This window comes from Panicum virgatum, chromosome 7N (assembly GCF_016808335.1).
Source record: "Panicum virgatum strain AP13 chromosome 7N, P.virgatum_v5, whole genome shotgun sequence".
Classification (NCBI taxonomy): Eukaryota; Viridiplantae; Streptophyta; class Magnoliopsida; order Poales; family Poaceae; genus Panicum; species Panicum virgatum.
In genome coordinates this window covers 27,588,222-27,613,896 of record NC_053151.1, presented here as the reverse complement: position 1 = coordinate 27,613,896, position 25,675 = coordinate 27,588,222, and the positions used below count along the sequence as shown (strand labels likewise).

Here is a 25,675-nt window from a genome sequence, read left to right as displayed (position 1 = left end):
CACGTCCAAAGCTCACCAAACTTTGTAGGCATGATCACAAAGGACTTGTGAACATGTCCACGGAAGGAATCGACAAATCACTCCATGGTTTGGGAGGAATCGAGGAATTTCGAAGCAAGATCGGGGTTTTCTCAAGAACGCAAAAACTTCGATTTGAGAAGACTCGTGATTCTGGGGGGATTAGCACTAGGCTAGATGGAATAGAATCACTTCAAAGAGTCACGAAATCATCAAGAAACCACTCGTCATCTCGTGCTCAAGAATCGACCAAGGAAAATCGAATTTCAATCAAACCAGGCACAAGATGAACGAATTTGAGATGAATCCAAAACCCCGGAGGGCACAAGGAGGGAAGGGCCTCCTTTCCCACTCAATCTCAGTACAAGAATCTCAAAAGTACATACCTCTAGTTCTCATCCTTGAGAGAGAAGAGGGAGAAGAACAGAGAGGGAGAGAGGGCGCCAGGGAGAAGATGGTGGCGTGGGTTCTGCTGTGGCTGGCGCAGGGAGAAAGAGAGAGAAGGAGGGGGTATTTAACCCACTAACTCTAGACCAAACTACCCCTAGACTTAATTAGACACTAGAAAGTCCTAAGGGGCAAAATCGGAAAAGATACATTGGACTCATCCGACGGCCGTGGTTCTTTCTTCGAGTTGAAGTCTTCTCCGCAATGCCGCCATGTAGATGAAGATCCAGTTCACGGTTTTGGAGGGTCCGCGAAACCCAGGTAGTTGGCCGGTTCACTTATGTAAGATCTGGATTTCTTCTTCTCCTAATATGATTTGGCAGTGCTCCTGCCCTTCTTTTCAAAAAAAAACTCTATTTCTACCGGTGGGTGCAACATAACGTGACAATGTGTGAGTGCACTTATATTGCACTCAATTATACTTATACTTTTTACCTAGCTACAATATGAAACCATTCTGTTTTTTCAGCAAAATATATTTATTTCTTCGCTTGATCAAGTGCACTCCTGACGATAAGACCATGGTGATGTCGTACATAATCTCAAAATATTTTTTAGCATCCGCATATCTAAACGTGTCTATATGGGATACATATATCAAAGGAGAGCAATCTTATACTACTGATAATATATTTATTTTTGAAGCATCCACGATAATCCTCACAAAATATATACATGCTTAAAAAGATAATAACCACGAATGATCTCGTTAAGCAAGATAAGTATTCATTTTAATTTGCTAATTAAACTAGAGCGCTTGCTGAACCGATGATAACTAAGAATGTGGAGGCTACCTTCTTTGCCTTTGACTTGCTCCCTCCATCCCAGGAAGAGTGTCCCTTTAGGTTAGTCTTAAGTCAAACTATCCTAAGTTTGACCAAATTTATAAACAAAAGAATCAATATTTATAATACAAAATAGGTATAATATGAAAATACATCTCATGATGAATCAAATGATACTTATTTGGCATGACAAATTTTAATATTTTCTTATATAAACTTAGTCAAAGTTAATATAGTTTGACTTAGGACAAACTAAAAAGACACTCTTCATCGGACGGAGGAAATATAATATAATTAGGTAAACTATAAGACTTGGACATATCAATAGAACAAAAAAAAGGTTACACAAGCAGATTATTATTTGCAAACTTGACCCATCGTAATATAAATAGAAGCACATCATGCGCAGCTGCGCTGGCAGAGGAATGTTGATATAGACGTCTAGTGACTAAGGTCATGTTTAGTTCCCACCCCGTAAACGCAAAAAAGCCATAAACGCAAAAAAGTGCAAAGGAATCTTCCTAATTTGAAGTACTAAATGAAGTCTATTTACAAAACTTTTTGCATGGTTGGCCTGTAAATCGCGAAAGGAATCTAATGAGCCTACTTAATCCATGATTTGCAACAGCGATGCTACAGTAACCATCCACTAATTATTGATTAATCATGGATTAATTAGCATCACTAGATTCGTCTCGCGATTTACAACCCATCTGTGCAAAAAGTTTTGTAAATAGACTTCATTTAATACTTCAAATTGGTAAGATTCCCACGCAAAAAATTTTTGCGTTTACATGTAAATCGAACTAAACAGGGCCTGAACAAAGTGGATGGTACCGCATAAATCTGTACGTGGGAATATGGAATGACAACATAGATAGCCCAAACAAATTGTCATCAGTGTAGAGCAGAGTGTACGGACACTGCGTGAGCATCATCTCAGGTTGACGAAAACAACATTATTCACACTGTGGAACTGACGTTCATTATTACAGGCACTCACAAAAGCAGCATAAAAATAGCAATATGTTCCTTAAATAAAGTACATTTTTCTTATTTCATTAACGCACTTAGAACGAAAGCGAGAAGTAAAACCCAATGATCGTGTCATCACAATGAAGCTCTAGTTGGCAGCCAACTTGTTCAGTTCTCCTTCGAGATCAGAGAGGAGAGGCCACGCGATCTTGTCCATTCCACAATCGGTGCCAGCAAAAAGCATGCAGCTTTCAAGGTTAGCCATGGCTTTGGAAGCCTTGGACAGTGACTCTAGGAATTCTTTTTTCTGCTCACGGGTGGTGCAGCGGTTGCGGCTGGTAACAATCTGGCAGCAGAGCTTGACGATCCTCAGAGACACAGGCGTCATCTCCTGACAGTTGTCGTCTACGATAGCCTTGAGCTTGTCCACGACTGCATCCCGGGAAGCACTCTCTTGGAGCAAAGGAACAGTTTCTGCGAGAAACAATAAATTCGTCACTTATAACAGGAACAGAGGTTTTATTGTGCGGGGAATAATTTAACTTACCATGTATGACCAATGTCAAAGATAGCAGCGCTTGTTGCAGTTCCTTCATGTCATCCTCGTCTGCTTGTTGATCGGATGCCTTGGTAGCCTTTTTCCCTTGCCCAGTCTGCTTCGGACGGCTTTGCTTCTCGACGTCATCTCCGTGCGAAGAATTTTCTCGAATCTCTTCATTGTCTCCAGATGCTTCTGTTTTGGTTGGTTTTGTCAATATTTCGATGACCTGAAATAACCGTAATGCAACTTATGATTAAGTAACGCAAGACGAAAAAATTCAATTACTGTAATTTGATTCCGATCGAGATAGCAGCTAGTGCCGTGCTAGGTGCTGAAATGTCAGAGATCGATAGGCAGACACAGTTAGTCTTTGTTTCTGTACCTTTTGGAGCAAAGCTTCATTGACGTGTTCCTTGCAGTGAGTGCAGATATTCTCCAAGATCTCAGCTGATAATGTTCTGTACCTGATGATGTTAGTGGTGTGCTTTGCATCAATCATCCCTGCAGTGAGTGTGAGACGATCAACAATATCATAATGTTCCCTCACGATGAACCTAGAGATAAGTTCACTCTTGGACAGGATTGCAAGCGTCTCTCCAGCAGTAGCTTCGATGGTCTTCTCCTTTTTATTAATGGCTCTCGGCTTCTTCGCCGTCATCTTCTTCTTGATGGCTGTAGCAGTAGGCACTGGACCAACTACATCCTCGTCTTGCCCTCCCTCGGTGAGACCGAGGAAGATCGACACCTGCTTCCTGACGAGGTTTTCTCTGGTTTCCCTGCTGATGTTGACAGACGGAGCCACGACTAATTCAGTCAGGATCTCCATGGCTGGAATCTGCAGCTGCTGTGCCTGTGCGGCGCCTCCCTCCACCGCCTCCAGATCAAGAATGTTTTCCAGGTTGGTCACCGCCCGTGCGTTGGAGGCGATCTCACGGCGCAGCCTTCTGCCGGCCCTCCCAGGAGCAGCATGGATGAGCTGGTGCAGCGCCCTGAGCGAGGCACCGGCTACGTCGGCCCACGCCGCGCTCTTGCCGATGCCATCGATGAACGTGGCGGAGAAGAGCGGCGCGGTGATCTTGGCGATGAGGTCCGGAGCGGCACAGATCTCCCTGCAGTTGTTTGCGTCGCCGGCGAGCCCCTCGACGATTCTGAGACCCTGCAGGATGAGCTCGTTGCAGCCAACTACTGATCTTTGTCGGCTGCTACTTTTCTCCTCCACCTGCCCTCCATCATCACCTGCTCCTTGCTTCCGGCTCGTTGTTTTTCGACGACAGAATAGCTTAAGGAACTCCAGGGATTGTTGTTGCAGTTGGTTTCTTTCAGTCACTGATAGATTACTGTTGTTCCACAGTGGCTGCTGATTTTTGTTGTTCTTGTTCCACAGTACTAGCTGCTGCTGGCCGGTGGTGGAGGTCTCGACCAAGGATAACACGCACCGGATCGCTCCAGGGAACTGAGACAGCTGCATGCCTCCGGCGGCGAGATCCGCAACGATCCTCGCGGAGACCAACCTGATCTCCGCTACCTTCTCGCCGCCGGCTGATGGTTGGCGCAGCATATCGAGCAGCTTTTGTACCTTGGATCTGGAGCGAAGAATGATGCTACTCGCATCTTCGCCGTCGTCGATGAGTACGTACAGCAGCCTTGCTCCGGTGAGGTAGTCTTCCAGGGACTCAGACTCCAGCAGCCCAACTAAGTAGTTGAGAAAGCTCGTTCCCTCCGCAGCAAGCACTCTCGGGTCCCGCTCGCCTCTCTCTCGGGTGTCCAGGAGGTATGCCTCAATTCTGGTCCAGCCCCACGCTTTTAGGAACTTGCAGTGCCGGGAGAAGCTAACGACGAGGTCACTCTGGGACGCGAGGAGTAGTAGCAAGAAGGAGTAGAGCACACCGTGGCAAAGAACCAGGGTATAGAAGAAGTCCAGCCCCCGCATAAGGTTCAATTCTCCATTATCTTTTACGCCGGCGTTGACATGGTAATCGCGTTGCCTGAGACGCCACGACGAGAGGCCGATGCAGGCGATGGGACCATACAAGTTGAAGAGGAGTAGGATGTTGAACATGAAAAGGACCGGTCGCGCTAGTATTGCAGCGAATGCAAGACTAACGCCCCCCTCTAACCAACTTAAGTAAGAGGCCCGACATGTCAACCGATCAAACGACTCGGCGGCAGCAATGAGTATTCCACCTCTTATGTTCGAAATGCCGACTTTCACCTTGTCCTGCGACTCCAACTCGTTGAAGATGCTGTGAGCGATGTCCAAACAGATTAAGTCACCAACCGGTGTCTGTAATCCTTAATATATATAGTATTAAACTGGTAAAAAAAGGGAATTGCTATTATTTCTCAGTTGATTGCATCGATGAGGAACAAGGGGGCTTCGTTGATGTAGTGATTATTGACAACACTGTGTGTTAGGAAAATGGTCACATAGGTCATTAGATCGTGGTTTTGGTGATTGAATGACAACATAGTCATTGGGACTAATTAATTATTTAGATGCACCTTTTGTAGGTTTTCTAGGTCCCAAGGTGACTTCCAAACCATGGGTATGATCCAAATCATAGCTTCCAAATGATAAAGCAACATTCAAATCATCGAGCTGCTACCAAACCATGGCATCCAAGGCATAGTAAATTTCTAGTGCATCCAAATGCCGTGCAAGACCATACCATGAGCTTAAGTGGATTGAATTGGAGAAGCTCACAGTTTCTGTAAATGCCGGATGATTCGGCGATGAAGTAAGAATGAACGCTGGAGTAGTGGCATTTGAACGGCAACGTTGAGCCGAGACAACAGAGACTCCCAGAGTCTATTTTGCGAACACCGGACAAACTGAGGTAAACTCCGGCATAGCGACGGAGTAACGAAGAATTGAACAGCTATATTCACCAGAGCGACATAGGCTTTGGAGTAGAAGATTGTGAACGCCGGACAAATGAAGGTATGCCCCGGGGATGCGACGGACAATGCACCGGAGTAATGTAGAGGCAGTAGTGTTATATACAACGGATGTTCTAGCGCTATTGTTTGCGTGAACGCCAGAGAATTGGAGCAGAAGACAAGTTTAAAAGTGAAGTGACCATTGGAAAAGTGCACACGCCGGATGTTCCGGCGTTGGCCTTGAGCACAACGACGGATCATTCGGCGTTGTCTTTTTCAGTGGACCGTTGGAGCAACGGCTAGTCCATTGCTTTTGGCTATATATACTACCCCCACTTGGTCATTTGAGGTTGCTAAGGTGGGCAAGAGACCATTTCACATCAAGACAACTTTCAAGTCATCAAAGTATTAAAAGTGATCATCAAAGTCAATTAGCACATGGTTTGAGAGTGATTAGTGCTAGATTAGGCCTTGTGAGTGAGTGAGCAAGGTTGTGCTGTGTAACACCCCGCCTTCCAACACCACACAACACAACCCTTCCGAGGAGCGTGCCCACTTACACAAAGCACCCTACTTACACTTTCGTCCTCGCTTCGTGTAAAAGGGTCAACCCGAAGGTGCTATGGCTAGAGGACAAGGCCTTATAAGTTGACTCCACCCTTGCTAAACTAGCAATGTGCTACTAAACTCGTGCACAACCGCACATGGGCCACTATTGGGCCATCCAAATTGGGCCGAGTGTGACATGTTGCCTTGTGCATGGTTCTAGAGTGAACCACACTTGTAATCCCAGGGCGCCAACACCTTGGGGCCTTAGTGGCTCATTGGCAAGTTGTCGACCCTCTGGCTTGGTGTGGAGCGGCAACGATGGCTATGTGCGAGGGACGAGGAGACCCACTTTCTTAGTGGAGAACCTCTGTAGTGAAGTCGGCATCAAGGTGATCGGGGGACTTGGCATGTGCCTTTTGTGGCAAGTCAAGGGGCATCCCGGAAGAGACTTGGTGACCGAAAAGCAATACTCTTAGTGAGTGCTTCAACAACATGGACTAGGGGTGGCTTAGTGCATACCGATACCACGGGATAAATCATGTGTGAAGAGTTTTCTTCCCTTCAACCCTCCTCTTTATGTTTCCGCATTTCATACTTGCAACTTGAGTTCCTTTACTTTCTCAGAGTTGTATCTTGCTAGGATTGGAACTAGGTTGCAAAACTCTTTGGATTGAGGGTTTCACACTAGAATAAGACATAATTGCTCATCTAGATAGTATGTTCTAGTTTAATTACATGCAAATAGTGGATGCCCATAGGTTAAGTTTTTAGAAAACCAAATTCACCCCCTCACCCTCTAAGGCTATAAGAGCAATCATAAACTTTCACCGTGGTGTATGATGTTTTCCTTGGCTTGTGGTATGCAGGTGATGAACGCAACGTGGTGGTCGACGGTGCGTGCTGAAGGGCAAGTCGAGGGCTTGGCACCGAAGGACCCGAAGAGACCGTGCGGAGCCGTGGGCGGTTCACATGGTGCAAAAGTCAAAGCAAGAAGACATGGAGGGTGGTGAGACGTCAGTCAAGTCAAGATGGAGGCGATGGCGAGGTCGAAGTAGATGGCTCGTGTGATGAGACCATAAAAAAACTTGAAGGCGTCAAGCTTGGCGGGAGGTCGGACACGTGTCAACATCGGTTTCGGGGGTTTCACCACAAAATCTGCCATGAAACGGTTTCCCGGTTTGGGCCTCAAAACTAGGGGCGAGCGCCGGATCGGAGGACACGCAGTGGGTTCATGAAGTTTGCGTCGAGGCGAAGCAAAGTCATGGAGGAGTCGGGTCCGTCCGATCAAAGAAAGCTCGTCTTGGACAAAGATGCCCTTGTGTGGGTAGTTATCCTAATTATGTAATCTTAAGGGTACTCTAGTCTTTGGGGTCATGTTTTAGGCTATAAATAAGAGGGTAAAGGGTAGCCATCTATCCATCCATCTCGCATCCCATCCACTCCACCCATCCATTTGCTAGCCTTTCCTTCGTTGTCTAAAATTTTAGCCAAGTGCTCTAGCACTTTGGTGTAAACTTGTCCTCTAGGATTTGGCTGAGTTTTAATGGAAGTTTTTGTTCCTCTGTCACTATTCTTGTTGTGTTCTTGCCCCTCTTCCTTCACTCTGTCCCGAGTCGGCTTTTTGGGCCCTTTTCTTGGAGTTGTTTTGAACTTGTTCTTGAGGATTCCTTTGGGTGATTTCACAGTTAAGCTTTGGGAGAACATAATAGGGCAATACCCACTTGATTTCATCCCTCAAAACTCCATGAATTTGACTTGAAAGAAAACCCTCATTCTCCACCGATTTTTCAAGATCCTTGGCAAAACCATGATCATTTTTATGAGATCTTTTGAGTAAAGGTTTGCCATGCCTAGGGACACCTCTGGTTAAGATCTTGTCAAATTTGGTGAAGTGTAGCTCAAGTTCTCCAAGTTTTTCTCTCATTCCCGAAGCTGTTTTTGGGGGTTTTCGAGGGGACTGGATGATACGGTGCTAGGCGAGCATATCCACCGTATCATATGGTCCTGGCGGCTGTGAAAAAGTTTGGAGAACTTTCTCGCCAAAACCCTACCGGATCATATGGTGCTACTCTCAAGTGAGCACCATACCATTCGGTGTTGCAGCCATCTTCGCCTGGCTCGGCTCTGTTGTCCACCGGATCTTATAGTGTGTGTCGACCTCACCGCACCGTATCATCCAGTGTTGCTTTAAGTTCCGTGCTGCAAGGTTTCAGAGGGTAACCAGATCATATGGTGCTTGGCAAGCTCCCCACCGTACCATCTGGTGCGCCTTGTCTGTGGTTTCTAGAGAGTTTTGGGGCCGGACCGGATGATACGGTGCTAGAGCACACCACAATCGTACCATAAGGCCTCGCTGGACCTAGGGATCAAAAGTTTCTGTCTGTTTTCTTTTTGTTGATCGTCGTTTGGTATGGTGCTACTCTCTAGCCACCACCATACCATACAGTCTCTCTCAGCCATTCGTTATGTGAGGCTCTGTTTCGACCGGATGATACGGTGCTGACCTCGTCCTCATGACCGTACCATTCGGTGCTCTCTGTCTAGGTTGTTCTCGTTCATTCTCTTGCGTGAAGTCACTGCCGTGTGTTTTGTTGCTTCCTAGAGTTTCTCCTAGGGTCTGTACATCCGCTATGACTACGAGATCTTGGTAATCTCTGGAAAAGAGGGATTGTGGTGATTGTTTGGGCTTACACTGTAATTTCTTGCGAAAAAATTTTATCGGCTACCATTCAACCCCCTCCCCCATCTGGTCGTCTTTTCGGTCCTTCAATCGATTATTATTTCATTAATTCTCTCGATCAATGCCGTGAACACTTAACTGACTTTAATATTTGCTTGTTTCATGCATGAGTTTAATTAGATCTAACGGTCAAAACACTCACTCTCCGTCACTTCACACCTTGTCACTCGCTGATCTAACGGTCAACCAAGTGTAATACTTCGGGAATAATGTAAGGTAAGTGCATAACCTTTGACCGTATTAAACCCAGGTTATAAAGTGTATTTGAGGAACCAAAGGATGTTTACTCCCTTTGTGGTGATTGATTGACAACACTGGTGTGTGTGATGCAGGTCTTGGTTTTGTGGTGTGCAGGTGATGGATACGACATGGCGATCGACGGTATGAGGTGACGGGCAAGCTCCAGCTTGGGTGTGATGGACCATGCGGTGGTAACGAGTAAGCCGGAAGCTTGGTGACTATGCACCATGTGGTGGTGAAGAACAAGTGGAGGCTTGGCACCGCAGGACCCGAGGAGTTCGGGCAGAGTCATGACCGATCCACATGATGCACCATCACATCAAGACTACATGGAGGATAAGTTAAAGAGGAAGGTTATGGCAGGCTCAAGTAAGTTGCCTGTGCGGTGGGAGTGCGAAAGACTTGAAAGCATCAAAGCTTGGTGGAGGTCGGACATGCGTCAACATCGGAGAGCCCACGTAGGCGCCACATGGATAGACGGTTTTAGTTATTGGGACTCAAAACCATCGCCCAGGTAGGTTTTCGCGATTTGGGCCAGAAAACTGTGGTCAACCCGGTGTGCCGAGTGGTCCAGTCGGAGGACATGTGGCATCATCATGAAACTTGCATTGAGGCGAAGCGAAATCGTGAAGAAGTCAGGTATGTCCAATAGAAGGAAAAGACTTGAACAAAATACCCCTTCGTGGGTTGTTATCATTTAAGTCGATTTACGGGTAGTCTAGTCATTTGGTCGAGTCAGTATAGCTAGTATAAATAGAGGAGTGAATTTCCTCAATGCCATTAAAATTTATAGTAGTTCCCTTATTGCCATCAAAATTGTTTTGTTCCCTTCATTGCCACTATTTCTAATTTTAACTTCCTTCACTGCCATTCCATTGGATTTTCCGTCCCCAACGCTGTTACAATCCTCACTGGGCCGAAACACGTGCACACGCAGTCAAACATGACCCACCAACTCGGCGCCTGCCACCACCCCACCGAGCTCTCCATCATCGTTAGCCTGGCGGCCCCATCTTTATGGGGTTCCCCATCACTGGGCTCTGCGAGGCTAGGAACGAGCGCTCGCTAGCCATGACGTGGAGAGGGCGTGGCGGGACGGTGCGTGCGCACGGCTACCCTACGTCGTCCGCCATGCGCACTCGCCCAGTTGCCGGCGGGGGAGCTGGAGTTGAGCTCGGCGACGGGCGGTGCTGTGGCCAGCACGAGCGGGATTGGAGGACCGGTGACGGAAGGTGTTGTGCCGGACGCGTGGCCGTCGTTTTGCTGCAAGAGCCGAAGCAGTTCCCTCCACCGGCTAGGGCACGCCAGTGCCTTGGACCGCTACTATCATGGAAGTGCAGAAGCCCAAGGACAATTGATCTTGCTGAGCTCTAGCTCCAATTATGCTTGCAGACTTGCAGTTCATCCCCTTAGCCTCTGCGCAGAATCACAAACCAGGCAATACGATTCATCTGTTGCCCTCCAATTTCATGTTTGCATAACAGAATTGAACCGCACTGTTATTCGAAACTACGGCCCACATCATCCTCAATTAGGTGAAGGTTGCATGAAATTTTGCTCTTATCCTAAGGGGATCTGAACCAGTAGATGGACCACAGCTCAGCTCTTGACGAGCCTCAGTTGGTTGAGGGCCCTGGTGACGGATGGTGTGAGCATGATGGTGATGGGGACCCTCACTTGGGGACCTGCGCCTTGTTGCAGAGGAGCGCGAGAATGAGCACGTCGCGGCTCGACACCACGAGCTCCATCGTCCAGTTGCCTAGCGGCGGCTCTGGCTCTTTTTGCAGGACAGGCTGGGGCACTGGGCCTAGGCAGTAGGGTGACGCCGACGAAGACGCCTCATCGCAGGCGGTGGGGACGGGGGCCGCAAGTACGCTCACGGCGCAACCACGGCTGCAGCTAGGCTGCTGGTCAACGAGACCGCGACCGTGTAGGCGTGCGGCTACGAAAGGATAATGGAAGGGACTATTGCGGGCTCCGTTGTCATAGTGTGCAACTTAACTTATGTTGACGGAAATGGCAATAAGGGAAAGCGAAATTAGAAATAGTGGCAGCGAAGGGAAGAGAAGAATTTCGATGGCAGTGAAGGAACTGCTATAAATGTTAGTGGCATCGAGGGAATTCACTCTAAATAGAGGGATGGCAAGTTGGTAAAGTAACTCTTGACTCACCCACTGAAATCGAAGGTCATTTTGGATTTTCTCCTTTCCCCCTTCCCTTTCTAGTCAGAGAAATTAAAGATGAACCAAGAATCCATCTAGAGCAAGTGTAAGTGAATTCCTCGTTAATTCAGTAGTGATTTGTGGTCAAAATCGTACCCTCTTGTGTTTCTCTCTTGTTCCCCATTTTTCATTTTTGGAGCCATTTTGAGGCAATATTCGTTGGCGGTTTTGGCAATGATATGCATGAGTTTTTTGTGCGCAAATCTTGGCTACGACATGAGTGAACATATCTAGGGTGATCCCCTACCAAATTCGTCTGTCACACTAGCCTTTGGATTTTATATTTCTCGAAAACCTTAGTTTCTTGCATTCTTCCCCAAATCCATGAAACTATTGGTTTTGGTCCAGCTTCCTGTGGGCAAAGGTTCACCATGTTATTGTGAAGCTATGTACCAAGTTTCATGAGATTTGGAGCTCATTTGGTCAATTTCTCTTCCTTCCAAATCTAGGTCACGCGCTGAAAAGAAAAACCGAAACTTCCGGTTTTGGCTTTTGTAGCTCCGATTTTGGTTTTGCAAGTTCGGTTTTCCCCTGGATTTAGATTTTCCTTCTCCATTCTCTTTACGTTTGCTTCTGCTTTGTTTGCAGGTCCTTCTAGTATTGTTCTTAGGTCCAACAACACCTCGAGTGGCTATGGATTTGGCGATTCTAGAAAAAAGGTGCGTACTGGGTTTAATATAGGATGTAGGCATTGTTCTTGAAAGATAATTTTAAAGGCTCCCATTCACCCCCTCCCCCTCTAGTCACCATTCTGTTACTCCAATTCATATCCGAGCCGATTAAGTTTCTTCATACCCTAATTGGTTTTGAGATTCACTATTGGCAACCATAGATTGTGATTCTCGGTCGAAGTTTGATTACTCGGACTATGCCTCATGGAAAACCCGCATGAGAGCCTATCTCAAAGGCAAAGGTGTCAAGATTTGGGTTATTGTAAATGCTACGAGCTATCTGACTACCTCGGCAACTCAGGAGCACAACAATGCCAATAACAAGGTTGTGGATATCCTTCTTTTGAGTCTTTATCGCACTGAGTTTGCAATCTCAAGGTTGCTCACAAGATATGGACTCACCTTCAAAATTTCCATAAAGGTACTAATCCCATGAAGGTAACACTGTTTGAGACCTATCGTTGTGAGTACGAGAATTTGGTCCAGCTGCTTGGTGAGGGTGTTGAATCTTTGTTCTCTCGGTTTCAGTCGGCAGTGAACAAGATGAAGGATAACATCATTGAGATTCCCTACAAAGATCATGACCTTGCGCTCAAGTTCCTTCATGCTCTAGATATAGGAATATGTGGGGAGTGAAAGTAGTTGATGCTATCATTGAGTCCACCAACTATTAGACACTAAACCTAGAGGACCTCTATAGGCCAACTCAAATCCACAGAGATTGACACTAAGTCCAGAACCAAACTAGAGAACCCACCTCCTCACAACACATCACTCATCACATGTACTCATGGTTTTTCAGCTAACCCTTCACCAAGTGTTTTTTTTTTACCTTTTTCTATATCTGCTTTGTTGTCTATTATAGAGGAGCAGGTGAATGATCTGGATGACGAGGTGCTTGCTTTGGTCACCAAACGGTTCATGTGCTTCAACGACAACCGAAGAATCCGGAGGAAGAGCAATAACTGCATCGAGTGCAGCAAGCCAGATCACTTCACTATTGACTGCCCTAACAAGCACAAGAACAACGACAAGTACGACTATAGCAAGCTATTGACACCAGATTTTTGCACCTGGTCAGTCAGGAATTGAAGGTACTAGAACCGGTCGATGAAGAATGGCTGATAAGCCGTGCTGCCGATGGAGTCGATTCTGGCTTGGCCGATGCAAGTTGTGCATGAAGCATCGTGGTCGTTGCGGATCCAAATGGGAAAGACAAGTGGTGGAGCAGGAGAATTTTGCCTATTCTAGTCCTGCGAGGCTCTTTTAGTATTAGGAAGCTTTTGTCTTTAGGATTAAGAATTAGAAGAGGTCCTAATCGACAAGGAGTCCATTTGTCCGGACTATAAATATTGGTTGTATGGCTCTGTAAAAGAAGTTACACACCAAGTCAAACCAAGTTCTTACTTTCAATCTATTTTCTCGTACCGGTGACTTCACCCTAGTTGCAGTAGATTTTTCCTTTTACGAGTTCTTTCGAGTAAGCAGGGTTGCATCAACATCGACATCCGGCTTGCTAGTAAGTTTCGAGTTTACCTGGTGTTCCTGAACTTTAAACTTTCAGGCACTATCGCTGTCGTTTGGGTTCAATTCACCTTAGAGTTATCGCATCGGCTAGGTTTAGATCTTGTATCTAGATATAGTTTGTGCACCAATTTATCGAACGTGAGTACGTGACTAGAACTGCTTAGGGTTGCTTTTCCAAGCTTCTTTATTTTGTTTCTTGTTTACGTTCAAAGTTATCGGTATCTGCTAGGTTTGGCAAATTTATTTATTTAATCTTATTTTTATTTAGCTTTTACCATAGTAGGTGCATCGGCTGTCTGTCTCTCCTTTGACCTTGGTCAACCCACGGAGGGCTATAGCCGATCAGATCTAGACCTGGATCCATACACAACACAGTGTATCTTCTGAATCTAGCCGATTGCTGTCACAAAGGACTGAATCGGAATCCCAGCCGATAAAGTCCTAGAATTTAATGTTTTCACTCCTTGTCAATTTTTAGGTTAAATCAACTGGCACACCTTGGTGATTTTTACAGACTGGGGCAGGAGTTGAAGCAGATCTCCCGGTCTATCGTGTGTTAGTGCGCAGAACTTCAACATCCGATTTTTGGGTCAACATAAGCATAAGCACAACTCTAGCAAGAGCAAGTTAATGGACAAGGACAAGAAGAATAAGAAGAAGTACATTGACCATGAGACGGAGAAGTTCTACAAGAAGGCCAAAGCTCAAGTCTTTATCGCCCTTAGCGATATTGACATCGAGTCTTCAATCCGAGATTGTTAGTGACCCAAGTTCAAGTGAAGAGGAGAATGTCTGCAAGAAGAACAAGAAGGATGGTAAGAACTTCAATGGGCTTTGCTTCTACACCAAGTTCGGAAAGCCTCATGGTGGGTACTGCATCATGGCTGCCGATGCATGCCGATGGCAAGAGGAGTGAAAAGGACAGTGATCTCAAGCTTGACTCAGAGGTAAGACATAATGAACCTACTTGTGAGCAGCTTGCCATAGAGGTAGGTAAAATGAATGATTGCATGATCAACCAAGACAAGTTGATCAAGAGAGGTGCTCATGAGAGGAATGAGCTTAAGGCCAAGCTAGAGAGTGCTTTGCTCGAGATTGATATTTTAAGTCTGCTCATGTTGTCACTGATGTTTCTTAATGTGATGATTGTGAATTGTACATGTCTAGCTTGGCTTCTCTGAAATCCAAGTATGCTTGGTTGGTTGATAAATTAGATAAGACTAGGGCTCCATTGGATGAGGGTATGACTAGACTTATTTTACTTGGTGCATGCAGTCTTGCTCTGCTTTGAAGAAAGAACTAGCTTATACATGTTCTAGGATTGGTGTCCTTGAAAAATCTTGCTCAAGTTCTTCTAAGACTACTTTGCATTGTGAAGTTTGCCCTTCTTTAGTCACTTATTTGCATGATGCTAAACTTTTTTTGACTAATGTTGGGTATGAGAACACCTACCTATGTTTTGTGTTAAATTGGGAGTCCTCGTTGGCAAAGAGGAATGGGAAAGGCAAGGGGGCCCCCGCTAGTGCTGTTGTGGCTCGTACACCGGAAGCAGCCACCAGTCCTCACCTAAATCGGTGAAAATAAAGTGCAGATCCCATCTCACGATTTCTCAGGATCCCTCTCTCCTCGCAATGGTGCGATAGGCGGAGCCCGATCCGCCTGGTGGTAGAAGGGGAGGGCAAGGGGACCAAGCTCCTGAGGGTGATTGAGACGCAGCTTGCCACTGGTTGTGGCTCCTGCAGATAGCTTTGCTGCTTGCTAGCACAGTGGGCTCTCCAGGAGGTTGTGTCCTCGTTCTCCATGAGGATGAAGAGAGATAGGAAGAAGATATAGCAGAAAGGAAAGGAAAGGAAAGGAAAGGAAAGGAAATTGAGCAATGAGAGGTAGCATTTAGTGGAAGGAGGCTCGGAAGCAATAATGTTGTGGGGTCCCCACACATGGGAGCTTGTGGTCCATGTCAATTGTCAAATCGCTTGCTGGCACTCGAGGGTAGAGTCATTGGATTTCTGATTTAGGCCACTAAGCTTAACTTCAGGTGCCATCCTGCTCTCCGAAATCGCAAAGTTCTACTCCAGAGCAGGACCGATCTGACCCGTTGGTGCAACCGGTCAGACCGGTCAAGCCCACTACTTTGGCTGCTCCAACCGAAGGCGGTCAGACCTGTACGCCACTACCGGTTAGACCAGTCTCTCCAGATAGATGCAGACAGAAGAAGCCATGCCTTCGGTTGCTATTCCATCATCTTTCCATGAGTCATCAGAGCTGAAAAATGATGAAAATGATGAGCACTTGTTGGATTATGGTTCTTTGTCTAGTCGGGACAACATGGATGTCAATGTGATATTCTTATCATCCGACTACTCATTTATTGGTGATGATGAGCGAGTGGCTCAATTTGACTTTGTTCCTAAGAATGTTGTATTTCAGAAGCCCAAGAAATCGGATAACCATCTAAAGGCTCTTTATTTGAAGGGTAATATCAATGGAAGATCGGTTTCTAGGATGCTTGTTGATGGTGGAGCTATTGTCGACTTAATGTTGTACTCCCCATTCAAAAAATCAGGGGGATCAGACAGTAAGCTCATCAAGACTCATATGACCATTAATGGTGTCGGAGGGGGTGAGCCCATGAGTGCTAAGGGTGTTGCTTCTATGGAGCTTACCATTGGGAGCAAGACATTAGCTACCACCATCTTTTTGACTGAGACCCAAGGTAACTTTGCATCAATGTGTGCTATATACTTTGCATCAAATGTTGATTCAATGGGTTAGTGATGAAGTTAAGATAGTCCATGCAGATACTTCGGCTTGTGTTGTTGCGGCCGATGCTACCTATGGGACTCATGATAATGTGGAGTGCTTGACTAGTGTTGATCTATCTAATTTTGAGTACATCAGTTGCACCAAGGATGGTTTTGTATCCTCTACTCTAAAGCCTGTTGGAAAATCGACTATGTCACAAGAAGAAGAATAGATGGATTCTAATTCTAAGTGGCTAGAGGAATGGATTGAACATGATCGGGCGTGCAAGGTCGATCCATGTGAAGATATTAAAGATAGTGGAGACAATAAAAGGAGAACGATTACCAAAAGCTCTAAATGGGAGGTGCTTGAATAAGTACTATCCAAGTGTATGGCAAGACGCTTAAAGATGGATATGGAAGATATATGAGAAATATCACCCTTAGCACAAAAAAGACCGAAGTAAGTTGGTTGTCATCTGATTTTTGTTTTTTGGTATGCAAGCTTTACCAGAAAATAGGGGGCATGTGTTGATAACCAAAATGGCATGGGTGAATTACCTGGCCAGATCGGTCCTACCGGTCCACTTTGAGTTCGACTAGGGCTTGAGATTTTGTACGAGATTTGATCCTTTTTTGAATCCTAACGGGATAAGACCACCCACCCCTAAATTTATGAGGGGCCACAGCCGATTTAGCATCCACAATTGAATCAAACATTTTTACCTTTACTTTTTTCAAACCCTAATTGATCTTCTTCCTTCATCCCGGTGACGATTAAGGGTGTTCTTGGTGGTCTGTCAACTCAAGAATAACCCTAGGTGCGACTGGTCCAGACGGGGTCCTGCCCAGGCACGTTTTAGGTTTTCGCTGCTTTCCCGATGTCGAGCGGTCAGACCGGTCCACTAGCCGGTCTGACCGGTTCCTACAGGGAGGACCACGAGGAGTCGAGGAGATCTGAAGCTTGATGTGCAGTCGTGCGTGTCATGTGTTTGACTAGAAAAGTCATCAATAGAGACGAACCAACCAGACAGGAACTCAAGATGAGCCACTTCACTTGAGGACGGGGGCATGCAGCACCACCGGGCTATGTAGGCACTGGTAGGCCGACTGACGGGAGCTATTTGGTATTTTACCACTTCAAACATATGATTTTACTAATTTATTACTTAGGTCCACATGTCATCGACTTAAATGGTGTCACATGTCATTGACTCAAGTGGTATTGATTATCACGGTGGCAATGATTGAAGTGGTAAAATGGCAAAAATTACGATGGGAAGAAGGTCACATGCATCTGGACCACCGCCACTTCCGCACGGAGCATCGGCAGCTAGAGCCCTGCTTACTGGAAGCATGGGCTGCCAAAACGCCGGTTGGTGGATTGGGACAGGCACAGCAGATCAGGAGGAATAAAAAGGTGCGTGGGGAAGAAACGAAGATGGGCACCCAACGCTAAAATAGTTAGTTTCCTACGTCTCGGATTGACTGCCGACGCGTTTGCATGAGACTCGGTGTCTTGGTTTTTTCCTTCTCTCTCCTATTAATTTCTTTGCCACGTCAGATTTTTATTAAGGTGACACTTTAATAAATTCTATAAACACCAGCTGACTGGGAGGGTTGGGAATAACCTAACAGGTGAAGAATTAATGAAGCTCAATACCAATAAACTTGGTCTAGCCACTGGTGACGCGAGGTTGGTACGTAAAGCCCGTTACATGTGTTCAGTATATGTAATAGAGATTTTGTCCGTTACCTCTGAGTAATCGTAATTTGTAACGTATCTTAGGTTACGGGTCCCTTCCGGTTACGAAATTAGCAAACTAATACTCACGAAATACTCACACACACGCTAATACTCACGAAATTAGCAAAAGTTGGTGATTAACGCGATGGAGCATTCAAAAGGAGTGGGAATATGATTAAATTAATTCACTAACCTGGTTGCCTCTATAACAGTAATGATTGTTAAGCACCAGAAATCCTTTCTCTGCAGCGAGCCGACGTAGCCACCCAGGAGGACTACCGTCGACCAAGTAAATGCCAGGTACACCATGATCGTGCATCCCATCTTGATGTAGGCCTGCACGGCCAGATTACCCTTCATAGCCACTTCCAGCTCGGCGCGTTTCTCCCGCCGGTGATCAGACTCGCCGCCGTCTGCTCCTCCATTACCGTCGTTGTCGGCCATCCTCCACCAAATATCCATGTGTTTTTAGCCTGAATTAACTAGGGCGAGGATGGGCTGGGGTCGACGACGATGGCGTGTAAATGGAATGGGAGTGGGATGCTGCTGCTGCTGCTGCTTCTTCTCTGCAGGTTTAGCTAGCTGCAGGTGGCCGCTGGCCGGACACTTGGTATATATAGGCACTAGTGGAATTAATCATACTCCTATATAGTTACGTTAAACTAACCGAAACCACGCACGTGCTGCTATAGATATGATTATATTTGGCACGTCTGACTCATATGGTCCTAACATGGAATTACGTTAGTTTTTGTCCAGTATCTTTTATATATGTTGTCACTATCTTCATTTTTTTGTTACCAGACGTTTTAGTTCGACTACACGGTTTTCAATTCAATGCATATGTTCCATCTTGTCATGTCCGGATGATTTGCACATGTGTAGCACTTTATTCCGAACATTTCCATTAAAAAGCTAAGAACGTACGTAAATAAACAAATCTAGCTAGTCAAATTTGAAATGTGATTTAATTTGTGAGTTATACATCCCAGACTTTCTCATAAAGCTGAGTTATCGTTGCTCGATTACGAAGGCTTAATTCTAAACTTGCGGGCCGGTTTTGCTTTCTGGCTGCCTGATCGATCGGTTTTGGCCCAGCATGGACGGATGGTCCCAACACAAACTTGTTGTCCGTGTACATCCTGATGCGCCGGCAACGGACCACATTCTTTACTCACGCCATAAGCTCATTTACAGCTCCACACGAAAGAGCAGTGGGGCAAATTCTTTTCTCACACCATAAGCTTATGTTAGATCTCTCTTGGGGACCACATTCTTTGCTCAAAACATAAGCATCTCTTGGCTTTGAAACGAATTCGAATTTTCCCACATGAACAAAGCACAATAATGACCAATGACAGATGAGAAGACGATTTTTCTTTTTGCAAAAGACGAAGAGGTTTGTGGATCGGTGGTATCAGAAGGAAGCAATTTAGTTTACATCCGACCGATTGCTAGCAGCAGCGGCCAAGAAGAAGATAATATTGTACGAGCTAACTCAAAAGCTAGTGGTTACTAAGGAAAACAGCTTTTGTGTTTGTGCAAATAAAAAGAATCGATCTATGCTCACACTGGAATCGACCTGCTTCCCTACAATTTTTTCCTATTTCCCTAGGAATATTTGAAGTAATCTGGGGAATATTGTTCCTCTACGGTGAATTATTCAACCATATTGAAACCTACCATTCCCTGGGAAACTAGCCTTCTCCTCGGGACGAACTGGTTGGCGAACTCCCGTTACCTTCCATGTTAACATTACTGGCAAGTATCCAACCCTAGCTTGCCGTCTCCCCCATCTCCCGGCTGCCGCTCAACATGCCTCCCCAATCCCCAAGCCACCTGCTGTAACAACCCCGTCTTTCAAAGCTGCATGCATATGTGAGGCCCATGGCCAAATGCGGCCATGTGGTTAGCTCATTCCACCAAGATAGCAAGAGTGTGGGATTTAGTTACATCTTGCTAGTCTAGGGGTGAACCAACGTAAATAGATGTGCTGGGTGAGCTAGTAAGTTGTAAACTTTTGGGCTAAGCAAGCATGAAAGTACAAGAGAATTACATAGCAGGATTAGAGCCTAACATATGGGTCAGACGCGTTCTACACGTCGGCCCTCTGTGACGGTATGGTGCTTTTCACTGGCACTGGATGTAAAGACGTGACCAAGGGAGTGGGTCCTGGACATTTGTCCTATATGGGTGAGTTGGTACTAGGATGTCGGGTCTTGTTTTGACGAAAATAAACATCTCTCAGATAGGAGTTTCCTAACACATATATAAATAGCACTGTGTATACAAATTGTACAAAATAAATGATAGAGACAACAAACTCAGGGAACGCAACTCTTTGTTAATTCCTTGTGAATTACAAAGCACGTGTTTCCCACTTGATATTTACATCATATCACTACCAGAAACCGGGACATTCCTGTCGGCCAAAAACCGTCAGGAAAAGCGGAAAAACCGTCAGGGAAAGTCATTCAGCCGACAGGAGTCCGGTGACAGGAAAGGTCGACCTTTCCCGTCGGATGGCCGTCAGGAAACCTTTCCTGATGGGAACTCCTGATGGTTTGTACAGTGCCGTGGTTCGATGGTCTGATGACGTGCCAAACCGTCAGGAATAACCAATCTGGCCGTCAGGAATAAATGAATGGACAGGAAAAAAAATTCACATATAGCTCATTTCTTATTCCATGATTAGGCTACACCCGAATCAGTAATTACAATATTCAGAGAGTCCAAACGTTTGAGCATAGATTACACAATTCACGTAACCATCCATACTGTCAAGGTAGAAATTGTACAGAGCATTCAAAATCTAGACTTCATAAATTCCAGAACTCAATGTAGTGTTAAGCCTGAGAAAGTTTCAAGAACAAAATTGTGCTACAAAAATGAAAGAATAAAAGATCATTGCTATTCCATCGTCCTCAAAGTGCTTGTTATTTTGATAAACATATAAATGCAAGTAAAAGACTAAAGGCCATATTATATCTAACTATCTTGCTTACCACTTGTATCAAATCTTTCAATTCAAATATGAACCGTTCGTACCTGTTCCAATGTACAAGAAAAAGATAGTAAGATAATGGAAGAAGTGATACAAGTCATGTTCTCATGACCAACAATTTATGATCCAAATGACCAATACTTGAAACTTAGATGAAATTTCAGAGTTCTTGATATATGTGATTATTATATACATTGGAAATAACTTCAAAGTTCACACATATAACAGAAGTTTCTCCACAGACTAGTAAAGGATCATCAAATACTATTTATGTGGGATATATGTAGTTCAAGATACTCACAATGTTCAGTGCGTGCTTGCAGCTTTAACTTAATAATATTGGACTACTCCATCATCTGACTACACAACAAAGCAAAACAAGCTAACAAGGTCAATAATCAAACAAGAAATTCTGATGCAACATATTTGTTCTTATCGGATTAACATAATGTGAGTAAATAATTGTTATTATTGGATAAATATAAGTTACAAAGCAAGCAAGCAACCAGGACAAATATAAGCAAGCAAGCAAGTACATTCTGTTCTCCACAAAATAGATTAAAGTTATACACTCACTCATGAGTAGTGAAATATGTAAATAACTAAATATATAGGTCATTGCATAAGCTTATGATCAGCAATAGAAAGTTCCCTTTACCGAGAGATCAACAACTAAATAGAGAGTATGCCGCAAACTACTAGGAAGTCATGAGAAATTGATAAGATTCTTCCAGGTCTAGTCTCACCTTATAAGCAAAACTGGGGGTGCTGAACTGCTGATGAATCAAGTCCCTGTGAATCTGAATCTTATCCCTAAATAGCAGAGCTCAAGATTAATTTTCAGCCAGCTGTGCGTACCCAAAAACAGTAGAGACCAAGTGATTAACAGAGCTCCAGAATCGCTAACCTAACAAGATGGGAAAAATTGGCACATCGGTATCTCCGGCTCGAGGACGAGGACGACGATCCGAGTCACGCGACCATGAGGGGATGGCGATGGGGACGACCCATGGTGACGGCGCGCGTCTCGGGGACGACGGCAAGGCCGCATAGCTCGAGGACGACGATGGCGATGACCGCCGACGACGCTGCCTCCTGCGAGTCCACACCGGGATCTCACCGTGGCGCCGAGCTCCGAGGAGGGGGCCGCCACACGCCAGATCTTTGGATGGGGGCGGTGGTGGCCGGGCTGGGTCAGATCTGCTGCAGATCTGCCGCCGGAGGGAGGAAGGAGCAGGGGGATGTTGTCGGCTGCATCGTCGGTGGTGGGAGTGGCGGCGTCGACGGCTGGTGACGGGGAGACGGGCTGGATGTGGGACTGCGACCTGCTCGGCCGGGAGGAGAATGCCGGCGGACGCTCCTGCGTTGGGAGGAGACACGGATGCCTCGTCGCTGCTCGCCGTGGAGAAGCAAGGGCGCGCGCCCTCCTCGGACACCAGCGGTGGCACCTTCCTCCTACCACCACAAGAGAGATGCGGGGATTGGGGAGGCCTGTGGCGGCGGCACAGCTTCGGGAGAGCGACAGTTGCGTGGAGATGTGGTGGTGGCGGCTGAGTGCGGTGGAGAGGGAGAAGAATAGGGTTCGGGCGTGCGTTTCGGCTTTCGTGTCGACTTGAGATGGGGCGAATGCGGGGGCGGGCCACCATTGGTACGTTCCTGTCGATTGGCCCAAAGTCCGTCAGGTACCATCTGTTTTCCGGTAGTGTATTGTGCCTGAACATCAAACTAAATAGTTGATGTGTAGCCACTAGTTAATTACATCCAGGTTGTTGGACTATGGAAAGACCTTCGTCATCGTCTTGAAGTATCCAATTATACATGAGCGGTAAAACGAATAAGACTATAGCAGTGAGAGGCAAGAGCCTCGTTGGTTTTCAGGAGTCTGTATCCGGCCTCATCGGTCACAGATTTCTTATTCGTAGTGAAGTCTGCATAACGGTTCGACACTGTCAGTCACGAACAAATAAGTGTCCCGCACCGGCCTCGTGTGATAGAACCATCCAAATTAAATTGGCTTAAGCCTGCCGTGTAATTCTTAGTTTAGTCATAAAGTCTGAAACATTGATCGAAACAAACACCGGAAGTCTCACATGAAGATGAGCGTAGATAACATAAACATGACAGAGCTTTACTTGAAATTAATTACAGTTACGGATAAAGATGATAATGATACTCTCCTAGCCTCATCGGTCAATGAGCTGATCATGGCTTCACTTGACAAACGTGTCATCGTGGCCGATAATTGCTTTCTTATACGACTTAGCAGCGGAATAGGAGGAGGCGAAGCCGGAGACATGGCGAGGGAGAGGAGGGGCAGCGGAATGTAAGGCTCTGCACAGCGATTACTTGCTAAACTCGTTCTAGAAGGGTCCTATTTAAAGCGTGCTATAGCAATGGAGGGAGAAAGAAGAGCCCCTGATCAAAATACAGTTGGTGTTCTGTACAAGTGAAGCATACGTGCATGAACAAAGGCAACTCACAACGTTAAAATAGACTAGTTGGAATGGGCAAAGGAATTTGGAAGAAACAGCTAGGCCCAGTCATCAAGTGGCCCGCAACAAAAATGCGCGGCTGTGTGGCCTGCACTCAGGCCCATACACAAAGGAGGAAAGAAACAGCTTGCCCTTGTGCCGGGCGATCCCTAAACCGGAAAAAAAAACAAATGGAGGAGAGCTGCGTCGATTGATAAATTGATTTATATGTACGGTACAATAGAATAATGGGCTGTCCCTAAAAAAATAGAATAATGGGCTAATTAATTTTTTGAAGCAGATGGAGCCTACCCGCAAAAAAAAGAAGCAGACGGAGCCTACCTAGTCAGCATTTTTGCTGACGTGGAGAGATTGGTGGGCCTAGTGAGAGATGAATGTGAGAGTGAATGGGTCAAATACTCAGATACCAGTTTTATCGAGAGTCGATACAGATTGCATGGATCAACGTCATCCTAATAAATGAAACAACTCACAGAAGAAAAGATCAGCATTGCTAGAGAGAGAGAGAGAGAGAGAGAGAGGAGATCGCAGATGGTTCATCTGCGACAACAGAAAACAATCTTCCTGCTCGACAAGGTTCACTGTCGATCTCGCATTTTTGCTTGTCCTTTCTTTCCAAGGGTACCTTGCTCCCATATAGGATAGTTGGAAGAATCAAACAAAGTCTCGAGATAAATCTGATGCGTGATGATGCTAACAGAAGACGAATCAAATGCGAGCTGCAGCCAACGGGAACTTCTCGATAACAACTGGCGAAACATATATGCACCGTCCAAAAGAACAAAGCATGGCATCCAAACTTTAAAACTCAAACTCAAATCATTGATACACATGCCAATGTAATTAAGCAACATAGCACAAATATCACAACCTAGCAAAACACATTTTTAGTCTTTTTTTTTAAATGGCACGACAAAGCCTCTCAGCTCAACTCTTGTTTCCAATGACCAATCATCTCAAGATCTTAACCATCTAAGCATGGCGTCACTCACATCCTCCTTGGTCCTTGCCCCTTGTCCTAGATGTTGCACAGGTCAATAAAATTTAGCAACTGCACCGAGCTGGAAAGTACAACACAACATATATATTATTAATGCATATATAGCTAAAACAAAACCTTCTGCGTTTTTTTTCCAACAACAAAATTGAACTTATACGCACTTTGGCCCGTGCAAATAAACACTTACATCACCAAACTAAGCATGATATCAATACGGTTCGCATTTGCTTTCTAAAATGCCAATGTATACAATTGTAGGTCATCTAGCATCCATTTCTGTACAACGGTAGTTTCTGTCGAACTATTGCTGCCTCCATTAATTTGTAAATGTAAGACTTGGGTTCAATATGGTGCAAATTGAAAACCAAAACTTTTGCCACCAATTTCTCATATTTCATATTTATTCCTAACAAGTTCATTAGCAGGAGGCTGGGAATCATACAAGTTCATTAGCAGGAGGGATATGGAAGCTTCTGGGCACATACACGATGACCGCATCATGATCGAGTGCGACATTACTGTTATCAAGGAACCACAGGTAGCTGAGGCCACCGTGGTGGTGCCTCCTTCAGACTTGTCGGTTAGCTTTGGAAAATTGTTGGAGTCAGAGGAAGGAGCAGATGTGAAATTCATTGTTCAAGGGGAGGTTTTCCCTGCCCACAAGATTGTTGTCGCGACACGATCACGTAGAGCTACCATGCACGGATCATAAATTCATAATTACACAGAATCATAACCCAAGGCATAGGATATATGTGATGCTGTTGTATCACGTATATATGCAGTACGATCATACCTCCTGGTTGGTTGTGATGACAAACATGTCAACATTGAAAATTAAATAGTATCTGCCACTAATTTATGTTTTTATACATTCTATCTGCCATGTGTTACACTGAAGATGATGTTCCATGTTAAATAACAAATATAAGTAACATATGGCACCTGTCAATGAGTAAATTTATATAGATAGGATCGATTAATAATGTATAAAGAAAAGTTTGATTGAAGTTGGACTTGCAGCATACTAGGGTCTGGTACCCAAACAAGGGTTAGGTTTCAGTGTTACCGGTATGTGCATAGTGAACCGAGAGAG

General features: G+C 45.3%; 1 protein-coding gene and 1 long non-coding RNA gene across 2 annotated transcripts; both read right to left on the bottom strand.

Annotated features, from left to right (window-relative positions):
* Positions 1-2,194: 2,194 nt before the first annotated feature.
* On the bottom strand, positions 2,195-18,646 carry LOC120681410. Its single transcript, XM_039962895.1, has 4 exons — positions 18,277-18,646; positions 3,149-5,009; positions 2,773-2,992; positions 2,195-2,699 (listed from the first exon to the last, which is right to left on the bottom strand). The coding sequence occupies exons 1-4, from the start codon at positions 18,543-18,545 to the stop codon at positions 2,374-2,376; spliced, it is 2,676 nt and encodes an 891-aa protein (XP_039818829.1). The 5' UTR covers positions 18,546-18,646; the 3' UTR covers positions 2,195-2,373.
* Positions 18,647-20,961: 2,315 nt separating this feature from the next.
* On the bottom strand, positions 20,962-22,321 carry LOC120681412. Its single transcript, XR_005677851.1, has 4 exons — positions 21,995-22,321; positions 21,834-21,900; positions 21,389-21,447; positions 20,962-21,131 (listed from the first exon to the last, which is right to left on the bottom strand). It is a non-coding gene; the product is annotated as an uncharacterized LOC120681412 (long non-coding RNA).
* Positions 22,322-25,675: the final 3,354 nt, after the last annotated feature.